Here is an 11,630-nt window from a genome sequence, read left to right on the forward strand (position 1 = left end):
ATGGTCCCCCCGCCCCTCGCGGCACAGTGGCGCGGACACGTTAGCCTGGCTGGGACAAGGACCACGGTGGCTCTCCTGATAAACCTCCGCAAGCGCATTGCACACGTTCTGGATGAGACATTCGAGGAGATTACCGAGGCCGATTACCGCGATGTGATAAACCACATCAATGCACTATTCCGCATCTAGGCATGCATGCCTAACCCTCCTCTCCCAAAGAGCCTGCACTGAAAAAATTCCTTCCCGAAAAAATAAACGCTTACTGGGAACCTGCTCTTCTGTATGTTCTCCACCAAGTACCGGCCGCTGTGACTGGCTACCTTCCTCCTGGCTCGAGAAGAGCTCCTGGCTGCATGGCTCCAGGGATTCCAGGGTGTCTCCATCCGGCCCAACACCCTCACTCCCGTTTTCCTCCTCCTCCTCCTCCTCCCCGCCCCCCCCACACCGGCTCTGAAGTGTCCATGGTGGTGCTCGGAGTAGAGGTGGGCTTAACCCCAAGTATCGCATCCAGCTCTTTGTAGAATCGGCAGGTCATGGGGGGAGCACCCGAGCGGCCGTTTGCGTCGTGGGCTTTGTGGTAGGTGCTCTGCAGCTCCTTCACCTTAATCCTGCACTGCAGGGCGTCCCGGTCATGGCCCCTTTCCATCATGTCCTTTGATACCTTCCTGAAGGTATCATAATTTCTATGGCTGGAGCACAGCTGGGACTGGACAGCTTCCTCCCCTCAAACACTGATGAGGTCCAGCAACTCGCCATTGCTCCATGCTGGGGCTCGCTTGGCGTGTGGAGGCATGGTCACCTGGAAAGATTCGCTGATAGCACTCCACGCCATGCCAGGCTGAGCAAACAGGAAGGGGATTTTTGAAATTCCTGGGGAATGTAAAGGCTCATCACGTGGTTGGTTACCTGAGGCCAGGGCAGTAGAGTTTGAACTGATGACCAGAGTGGCTAGAACAGGCATTGTGGGATACTGCCAAATTCTTCTGGAGGCCAGTCCCAGTGCATTGGGCGGCCACACTGGTGCTGCAGCGCTGCAGCGGCAGCGCAATACTCGCTATTCCTCTCGAGGAGGTGGAGTACATGCAGCGATGCAACCACGGAAATGCAGCGCTGCAAATGCCTTGCCAGTGTGGATGGGGAGTTAGTTACAGCGCTGGGGGTGGCTTTACAGCGCTGTAACTCGCAAGTGTAGCCAAGGCCTCTGCTCCTTCAAGGGCATCACCCTAGCATACTTCAGTTACATTATATTCACTCATTACCATATATTTTATGAAACCATATAGACTGCACAATGTCACAGGTTGTATGTATTTGATTCCATTTAACAATTGCAAAGTTCTTGGTGCAGGCTTGTAGCAGTGGTAGAAGAAACTGCAGGCTCAAATCAAGTCTCTGGAGTACATCCACAGCTTTGGATGGGTCATTCAGTCCTTGCTTCAGAGCTTCAGTTTCTAGCAAAGTTCCTCCAGATGTCAGAAGCAGGATTGAAGACCAAAATGAAGGGGTTTCCAGGGCCTTTTATATCCTCTGCCTTGTGGAAGGACACCCCTTTGTTCTTACTGTGGAAAATCACAGCAGCAAGACGGAGTTTGGAGTCACATGGGCAAGTCACAGATCCATGCATGACTCAGTTTGCAGGGAGAGCAGCCATTGCTCACATGCTACCTTGAACATTTCCAGGAAGGCTCTTCAGATGTGGATTGGAGTCTCCCAGGTCCATGGTCAGCTAAGTGTTTCTTGATTGGGCACTTACTCAGAATAGTCCTTTCTCAAGAAGCTGACCAAATACTTCACTGTTGCTACTTAGAATCAAATACATTGAGAAACAAGCAGCTAGCCAATATTCATAACTTCCAATACAAAAATGATACACACATATAGACAGCATAATCATAACCAGCAAAATACAACCTTTTCATAGACACCTGACTTGACCTTCTTTGTACAATATTTGGTGCAACTATAGGACCTTGGTTGCAACAATGATCTATACGGTCAGAGTTCATTTCAATAACATCACAATGGGCAAATCAGTAAGGCCTAAATTTAAAACAGTGGGCTAAATCTGTGTGTCTTGATTTACCTCTTCAAAATACAGGACTCCACGGCACGTGTTCCATCTGCATTCGCAGCTGCAGCCGGAGTCAGTGGGCACTGTGGGTCCCCAGCCCCTTGGAGAACCAGCCCCTAAGCACTTAGGTCAGTACTCAAATTTGAATCCTACATCAAAAAACATTCTTGACATTTGGACCCAGCCCATCATTGTGCTCTGGCTCCTGTGCCAGCTAGCACGGCTGTTTGTGCCTCCTCCCCAGCAGCTGCAGGCACAGGGAGTGCTCCTGGGAGGGGCGGGAGGGAGTGGGTTGGGGCACAGACAGGCTGGAGGAGGAAGGGACGGAAAGAGATAGAGGGGTGCGGCCAGGGTGAAGCTGCACCTCATTTACTCTGCACCTTGGCAAAGCCCCTGAGGACCATTAAACCAGGGATGCAGCTCTGGCTGGAGCTCAGGACTTGCCCAGCTGCTGCTAAGGTCTGCATTAGCCCTTGAAGCCTCTGAATAGGGGGCCTATTGAACCATCCCCCTCCCTGCCTCAGTTTACCCATCTGCTCGATGTTTGTACATCTGTTTGCATTACAGTCTAAGGAGAACGAGACCCCCATGGTGCTGAGCTCTGAGCAGACACTGAGCAAATAGACCCGGAAAGCTTACGATTCAGTGTCCTGATCCTGAAAAGTCTCAGTGTCCCAGTGATGCCAAAGGGACCAAAATGGGTAAAATTACAGCCACCATTTACTGAGAAAAGGGTCGAGTACAAAAATGCCCCCCCAGCTGTGTAACTGAATGTCTCTAAGTAACCAGCTGCACATGGTACATCCGACAGCCAGCGGAGAGAAATTACAGATACTATATGTACCATTCCAGTCTTTTTCCTTCTGTAAACCTGTACCAAAGCACTGAATCTGCTCTGCTCTGCAATGCTGAGTGAAGACCCAGGTACCTGAGACAGCAGCAGGGGAAAGGTGTTTGAACGATGCCTGCAAATCTCAAGCTGCGCGGAGACCAGCAAAAGATCAGCACTTCACTCCGCTGAGCTGCAACGTCTCTATTAACCACGTTGTTAAACTGCTGCAACAATGGACCTGGGTAACTAGCTGCATCCACAGCAGCATCTCTGCGCAGCACAGCTCCCCCGCCACAGCTGAATTCCCTCTCCTTGTCCCCGATGGCGGCTTCCCAGACTGCCCCAGGCCTTCTCAGTCTGTCCCCACATCCCTCCTGCAGCCGCAATGGGCAAGTGGCCTGAGAGGTCTCTGTTTATCCCACACCAAGTACACTGCAGGCCTCTAGTTCGAGCTCCCCACACACTCGCTGCCCTCAGCCATTGGGCCCCAGCCCTCACCTGGGGGACAGGAGCTTGGTCTCCCTGCAGTCCCTGGTCTCTCTGCTGGGACTGACAAACAGGGAGGAAATGGGGGCAGGGCTTGCTGGGTGTGGTTGTGTTACAGGGTCACCTGCCCCACTAGGGCCCAGGCTGAGCTCCCAGCACATTCCACAGGCCCCTGAGCCGCCATCAGATGGACTTTCAGCCTCGGTCCCTATGCGGGTGGGGGAGGCACTGGGTTATAGCCCGGGGGGAGCTGCTGGGGAAGGGGGAAGATTTAGCTGTTCACAGACAATTTTAACACTTATAAAGCTTCAACTTTTTGAATCTCAGTGTCTAGTGTCATTAAATAGTTCTGGTCTGACCAAAATATTGTCTGATCCCCCCACAATTTCCCACAACTGTGAAAATTTTAATTGAAATGATACGCTTAAAATCTAGATTCTTGTACAACTTTGAAAGTTTAAATCAATGAATATAAAAAGTGCTTAAAATAAACATTGTCTGTCAAATTATATATTATAAAAAAATTCTGCAGGCTCATCCTCGCAGGAGGATGCCTCAGTGACCCTCCACACCAGCACAGGGGCTGATTGCAGGACCAGAGCCCTTTCAGGTTTTAATTACAGGCTAATTTCACTGAAAGTTTCCTGTCACGGGTGTGACTGTACATTTTTTCACTAAAGCCTCCAGGGGTGAAATTGGTTGGGTCCTTCCTGCTCAGCAAACAGCATGAGTCATTTTCAGGCAAGGAAACACCCCCTTGCTGCTGCAGGCGGGGCATAGTGTGAATTCAGGAAATTGAAACTAACCCTGTTCCACTGTCCAGAGGGAGCCATGGCTGCAGAGAACCCCGTGGAAAGTCTCCGTGAGGAAGCTACATGTCCCGTCTGTCTGGAGTATTTCACAGAACCTGTGAGTCTGGAGTGTGGGCACAATTTCTGCCGAGCCTGCATCAGCCAGTGCTGGGAGGGATCCGATACAGCCGCCTCCTGCCCTCAGTGCAGAGAAACTGTGCAACAGAGAAACCTCAGGCCCAACAGGCAGCTGGCAAACATGGTAGAAATCGCCAAGCGGCTGAGTTTACAGGTAGCAAAGGGAGCAGGAGCGGACGGGGTGTGTGGGGAACACCAGGAGGCTCTGAAACTGTTCTGTGAAGAGGATCAAACCCCCATCTGTGTGGTGTGCGACAGATCCCGGGCTCACCGCGCTCACACGGTGGTTCCCATACAGGAAGCTGCCCAGGAGTACAAGGTAGGGAATTGCTGTCAGAGTTAAATGATTAACTTTTGGGTTTTAATTTCAGCCTAATTTCACTGAGAGTTACCTGTCACAGGTGTGAGTCATCATTCAGCTCTGTAAAGTCTTCATTGTATGGGGAGATGCAGTAGCAAAATTAATGGTCTGGCAGTATGGCAACAGAGGCAAAATATCAAGACTTGAAAGCAGGAGCTACCCCATCCCTTTCCTGATGCCCCCTGCAAAGCTCCACTCACTCCATACCCCCCTCTCTCCGTTACTCGCTCTCCCCCACCCTCACTCACTTTCACTGGTCTGGGGCAGGGATTTGTGTAGGGATGCAGGCTCTGGGCTCAGCTTGGGGCAAGGGGTTGAGGTGCAGGAGGGGCTGAGTGGTGCAAGCTCTGGGAGGGAGCTTGGGTGCAGGAGGGGGCTCTGGGCTGGTGCAGGGGGTTGGGGTTCAGGAGGTGGTATGGGGTGTTGGGTGCAGGATGGGGTAATGGGTGTTGGCTCCAGCTGGGTGGCACTAATTTACCTCAGGTGGCTCCCAGTCATTGGTGCAGCAGGGATAAGGCAGGCGAGCCTGCCCTGGCCCTACACCACTCCCGGAAGGGGCCAATGCACCCCTGTGGCCCCTGAAGGAGGGATGTGGCTCCGTGCACTGCCCCTCTCTGCAGGGATCGCTCCCGCAGCTCCCATTGGCCACAGTTCCCCATTCCCAGCCAATGGGAAATGCGGGGGTGGTGCTGCAGGCAGGAGACTCATACAGAGAACCCTGCCCTCACCCCAGGCTGCATGGGAATGCTGGCCACTTCTGGGAGTGCCATATGCCTGAGGCAGGCAGGGAGCCAGCCTCAGCAGCAACGGCAACCCCGCTGTGCTGCCGGAGATCACAATCAACTGGGAGAGTCTCCAGGATCGACTAGTCAATCGCAATCGACCAGTAGACGACCACTGGTCTAGCTAGACAAAAGGTGGGAAGGGAAACTGAGGCACAAAGTGGGGCAGCGAGTTTCCCACAGTCACTCAGCATGTCAGTGACAGAGCTTAGCAGAGAACCCAGATCTCCCCAGACCCAGTCCAAGACCCGAACCACTTTGCCATGCTGCCATCTTAGCATCAGCCCCGGCCAGGGATGAAGTGTGTCCATTAGGAGGATGCCTTGATAAAGGTCCCAGGCCCAGCAGGGAGAGGAGGTTTCTCACTGGGATTGTGAACTTCTGTGTTGCTCCATGAAGGATTAAACTCAGATGCTGCCGGCCTGCACTAGAGGTCACTGGGCTAAACACTGAACCTGAATTGGTAACAAGTCAGAATATGACATGCTCCCAGTCTCCATTAATGAGGTTTCATCTCCTTTGTGGTCCTGATGTCACAAAGCGATTAGAACCAGTCATCTTGGGTTTCAATTGGAAAAACACCCACTTCCAAGAACCTCTCAAGTATTCAGATGAAACCTCCAAATCATTTCTGTTTCTTCAGGAAAGAATCCAGGCCCATTTGAAGACACTGAGGGAAGAGAGAGAAAAGCTGCTGGGATTCAAAGCGACTAGAGAGGGGAATAGCCGAGAGTATCTGGTAGGTGCCTGTTGTTATGAACCAGCAGGGACGGGCAGTGGGAGGTCTGTTTGGAGGCAGACTCCTGTGTGGCCTTGGTGAACATGGGCTTGTGTGTGTTTCTCCATCATCATGGATTGCTGGGTTAGATTCGTGTGTAGACAAGCCCTAAGCTTCCATTGCAGTTGATGAGTTAATGTCTAGCCCTTGTGTCTTTCACAGAAATCCTCCCCAAGTGAACTGAATGTCCCTGTGAAGTGCTGTCCCCCGTGTCTGGTCATTTTGTGCATTTTTTAAATGTGTGTTTCTTTTAACTCCCCTGGTGTCTCTGTCAGTGTAGTGCTGAGTCCTGCCTCCTGCTGCTCTGGGTCTGAACTTCCAGATACCATAAATAACAGAAGATGCTGACAATGACAGGCATGGAAACATCCCTTTCAGAGCGATACAGGGGCCAAAGGGGAAGGTGTGAGAGAATCCCCTGCCTAGTACACACAGGATACAGTCAAATGTCAGAAATCTTTTGATTTTCAAAGAAATTCAGCCTCCTGCACACTCAGCTCTCCATGAAAGGACCCCGGGCTCCATCCATGTCCCTGACCAGCCCTTTTCCTTATTTTCATACAGAAACAAACACAAACCGAGAGGCAGAAGATTGTGTCTGAATTTCAGCAACTGCGGCAGTTCCTGGAGGAACAAGAGCGACTCCTGCTGGCCCAGCTGGACATGCTGGATGAGGAGATTGTGAAGATACAGAATGAAAATGTCAGTCAACTCTCCGAGCAGATTTCCCATCTCAGTGAGCTGATCAGTGAGCTGGAGGGGAAGTGTCAGAAGCCAGCAAGTGAATTCCTGCAGGTGAGACTGAGTGAGAAACACAGGTGGGTGCTGCAAGGCAGCCAGCTCCCTCCCTCAGTGCCGGCTGCCGGCTGCCCTGCCGATCAACTCCTCCCCCTCCCTCCAGCGCCACCTGCACATTTGCGATCAGCTGTTCGACTGGGTGCAGCAGATGCTGGGATGGAGGGGGAGGACTGGGGAGGGAGTGTGCCCACAAGAGGAGGTGGGGAAGAGGCAGGGTGGGGGTGGAGTAGGAGCGAGAAGAGTTGGGCTGGGGTGTGGCATTGGGGGAAGGTTTGGAGTGGGGGTGGGGGGTGGGGTTGAGCACCCCCAGGGACAATTGGAAACCAACATCAATCATTAGAAACATGCCAGATCCCCACACAGGGAAGGGAGGGCTCCTGAATCATAAGCACTGGAGTCCAGCAGTCAGAGATCTCAGTGTAACTCAGCGTGTGCATTGCTGACATGTGAATAACTATTATTCCATGCAGAGTCACAGACACAGAGATAGGGGAGATGGAAAAGCCCCATTAGCTCAGGGAATCCATGGCCCTGGGGCCAGGGCAGGGCCTCGCTTCCCCATACTTCTTAAGTCCCTTCCCTGGAATCCCCTGTGTGTGTGTCAGAGGGGACTGAAATTCTTTTCCCTCTCTCTCTCCTCTAGGACATCAGAAGCACCTTGAGCAGGTAGGTGACTCTCTCTCACTCTCCCTCACACTTCACAAAGCTAAAGAGCTTGGTGATGTTAGCACCTCATCTCCCCAGATCTCTGAAGCAAAATGTGTGGGAAAATGTGTTGGATATGAATCTCTGATCAACTTCATCCTGGGGTGCTCACTCTTCTACAGATGACTCTGGAATTAGCTATTCAATGGCAAAGACTGACCTCAAGTATTTCATAGAGATATCACATCCCTAGGGGACTGGTGGCCTCAGGACTATGAGGATGGACCTGTCACTGCTGGGGCACTGGTCACCATTCAGGCCAGGGCAGCAGCGATCAAGAGTCTTCCCCACCTGAGGACTGTTTGGAGACCTGTGTGGAATGAGCTGTGGAGGGGGGAGTTGGTGTCTCAGTCTAGTTCCTAGAGGGCAGATTTCTACAGCACTTCACCTGGGAACCTCCTGTCCCTGAGAGCATGGAGGCCAAGGAGTGAATTGGCCACAGAGACACAATTCCCCTTTTGTCCCCAGAGCTGATCTCTCCAGACCAGAGTTGAAGAGTATTAATGAGTCCTTTGAAGGGAAAGTTGTATGGCCATGGGCTGTGTCGCACCTGCTCTGAGGCTGGGGGAAGTGGAATTCTAACTCCAGGCCCATTAGAGCAGCGACTCACTAGCCAGAACTTATGAGTCACACAATGAAATATAATGACGTGAAATTGTTTCTCTCCAGGTTTGAGAAGGAGCAGTGCCAGCAGCGAGAGGAGATTTCTCCTGAACTGGAAGAGCGAGTCAGCGGTTTCTCCCAGAAAAATATTGCACTATTGGAGGCTCTGAGGAAGTTCAAAGGTACCTAGAAGGGATCTAGGAATGGAAATTGGGACGAGCCTCTGTGACTGTGGGAAGAGAATGGTGCTGGTCAATTGGTTCACACTTAGATGATGCTTCCATTTAATTGTTGGGTGAGAATGCCAGACACTTGGGGTCCAAGTCACTCAGATTGATTAATTGAAACCTTTATTTCTACCAAAAGCCTGCCTTGCCATGACCATTACCCTTAAAGTAAGAAATGACTCATAGTAAAAAATGACTCAAAGACTAAGGCCAGAAGGAGCCATCATGATCATCTAGTCTGATGTCCTGCACACTGCAGACTACAGAATCTCATGCACCCACTCCCGCAACTGACCCCTAACCTCTGGTTGAGTTACTGACGTCCTCAAATCATGATTTAAAGCAGGGATCGGCAACCTTTGGATGTGCTGGCTGCCGCTTCCCGCAGCCCCCGTTGGCCTGGAACGGCAAACCACTTCTGGTGTGAGCTGCGATGCGCCGAACCCACAGATGTGGAGGGTAAACAAACTGGCCCTAACAGGTCGCGTCCCAAAGGTTGCCAATCCCTGATTTAAAAACTTCAAGTGTAACAGGTTGCACACTCGCTGGCACAGCGCCTCCTGCTGGTCAGTCTGGGAATTAGCTTTTCAGCTCCAGAGCGCCCCCTTCTGGCCGGTGTCTCTCCTGCCTCAGGCCCCCCATGTCCCTCCTGGACCCCGGTGCCCCTTACCTTGGGGTTCTGCCACAGCAGTACTCCCACACTCTGGGTCTCCCCTCCCAATCCTCTATAGCCACCTTGCCTCAGTGGCTACTGCCAGTCATCATCTAGCCCCCGCTCCCTGGGGCAGTCTGCAGACGCCACTCTGCATTGGCAAGGGGGTTGGACGTGCTGCTTTTCTAGCCCCACATGCCTCCCTGCAGCCCTAGTACCATCCCTGGCCCTTAGCAAGGCCTCAGCCTGGGGACTTGCCAGGCCAGATCTCCCCAGTTCTGCCTGCCCTTCCCCAGCACTGCTCTGTCTATGCTACCCTGTGCTCCCAGGGCCAGCTGTGGCCTAATTGAATGTGGCCCCTGCTGTAGCTGCCTCCCCAATCAGCCGACCTCAGCTGCTTTTCACCTTTTAACTCCTTTTATCCCAGGAGTGGGGTAACTGCTCCACTACACAAGTTACAGAGAATCCACCATTGACACTAGTTTAAATCTGCCACTGACCCATGCCCCATGCTGCAGAGGAAGGCCAAAAAAAAAATACCAGGCTCTCTGTCAATCTGACTGGGGGGGAAATTCCTTCCCGACCCCAAATACGTTGGTCAGTTGGATACCGAGCATTCTGGCAAGACCCGACAGCCAGACACATGGCAAAGAACTCTCTATAGCTCAGAGCCCTCCCCATCTACTGCCCCATCACCAGCCATGGGGCACATTTCTCAAAGGCGGATCCAGCCCATCACTGAGCTCGGGTCCCGTTTGCAGCTAGTCTGGGCCAAATGGGCCGTAAGGAAGAAGAAAGCCCCTCCCCCACACTGAGGGATACCTCTAGCAAAGGAGCCTCTTGTGCCTCCTTCCCGTCAGCTGCAGGCACAAGGTGTGTTCCTGAGAGGGCTGGGAATGGGGTGGGGGTGATGGCGGGTGGAAGAGGGAGGGGATGGACGAGGGACAGAGGGATGTGGACAGGGTAAAGCTGGGCCTCTGACACTCTGCACACTGGGCAAGACACACGGGGGCCATTGTCATCGGGATGTAACTCTGGTTGGCTTCAGAACTTCCTCAGCCTGTGCCAAGGTCTGCACCAGCCCCTGCAGCCACTGAACAGTGGAGTCACAAATGGCCCCTCCCCTCTCTCCTTTCGCCGGTACAGGGGTGAATCTGGCCCATGCAGCCAACCTTCCCCTGCTTCAATTCCCACATGGATAAAATGAATTTATTAGTATTCCTATTTCTGCCTATGGAGGACGAGGGCCCCTTCATGCTGCTCGCTGTAGAGACACTGAGTAAACAGACCCAACAGCTCACAATTAGAGCCAGGATTTCAGAAACTCTCAACATCCCATTATTATCAAAGGGACCCAAGTGGGTAAAGTTACTTTTATGCCAAAGACTTTGCAGGCTCTGGGTCTAGGTTACAACAAAAGGCAGCAAATGAATGAGACAAGCCAACCAGGGTCTGGAGGGTGGGAGGGGATGATGAGGGAAAAGTAAATCTCACTTACAGATTGTGTGTCCTGGGATAGTTGTGAGGCTGCAAGGATGCTGGTTCCATTGCTGAGAAATGCCTGATTGAGAGGGGAAATAGGTTTCAGACCTTTTTATATTAAATACCTGAGTGTGTCTCTGGGCCTCTCTGTCTGTTTCTCTGTCGTAGTTATAAAACAGTTTCAGAGTGGGGACACTGTTATAAATATGAAAGTCTGAAATCTCACCTCTCTTATCATTTCTGCCTCCAGACACTCTGCCGTCTGAATTGGAGAGAAAAAGGGGAGAATCATTTGGAGCACACAGACAGGGTGAGTTTGCAGGTGAAGATTGCCTTTAAATTATGAGAAAATTCCAGTGAAAACATTTCATGACATTGTAGCTAAAGTTACCAACCAAACTGACAGCGACCATGACACACACAGCCCTAAAAATAACACATTAAACAGTAAGGAGATCCAGGGACCCATGTCCCCCCAACACACACACTTTTAAAAGTGGGATGACCAGGACACTTTTTAACATGGGCATAGTTTGGGGGCAGGGGGCCACATTGCCCCCCACACACTGCAAGCCATGGGCAGGTGTGAAGCATCACTGGCAGTGTCTGTGTTTCGGTTAGGTCAGCTGATCAGCTCCTCTCTGTGTAGCGCAGGCCGTGCCTGTGGCATCAAACTCTTCCTGGTGCTGGCCTCTCTCAGTGGCCCCACCCCAGCTCCTCGTTGCCCCCCACACACGCACACTGCAAGTCTCAGGTAGGCATGGAGCGTCGCAAGCAAGCAGTGGCTCTGCTTTGGATGGCGCAACTGATCAGCTCCTCCCTCTTCGCAGCCCTGGCCCCTCTCAGTGGCCCCACCCCTGCTCCTCTTTCCCTGTGGCCCTGGCCAGGCCAGAAGCCAGAGCCGGGGTGCCACCCAGGGAGCCC

General features: G+C 52.3%; 1 protein-coding gene and 1 long non-coding RNA gene across 2 annotated transcripts; one reads left to right on the forward strand and one right to left on the reverse strand.

Annotated features, from left to right (window-relative positions):
* Positions 1–4,220: 4,220 nt before the first annotated feature.
* Positions 4,221–11,624, forward strand: LOC122173475 (zinc finger protein RFP-like). Its single transcript, XM_065580171.1, has 6 exons — positions 4,221–4,637; positions 6,105–6,200; positions 6,804–7,034; positions 7,681–7,703; positions 8,412–8,527; positions 10,957–11,624. Exons 1-6 carry the CDS (start codon positions 4,221–4,223, stop codon positions 11,043–11,045), a joined length of 972 nt encoding a protein of 323 aa, XP_065436243.1. The 3' UTR covers positions 11,046–11,624.
* LOC135980104 (uncharacterized) lies at positions 4,634–10,982 on the reverse strand. The gene is made up of 3 exons (XR_010597330.1): positions 10,933–10,982; positions 10,723–10,785; positions 4,634–6,131 (listed from the first exon to the last, which is right to left on the reverse strand). It is a non-coding gene; the product is annotated as an uncharacterized LOC135980104 (long non-coding RNA).
* Positions 11,625–11,630: the final 6 nt, after the last annotated feature.

This window comes from Chrysemys picta, unplaced genomic scaffold (assembly GCF_011386835.1).
Source record: "Chrysemys picta bellii isolate R12L10 unplaced genomic scaffold, ASM1138683v2 scaf1841, whole genome shotgun sequence".
Taxonomy (NCBI): domain Eukaryota; kingdom Metazoa; phylum Chordata; order Testudines; family Emydidae; genus Chrysemys; species Chrysemys picta.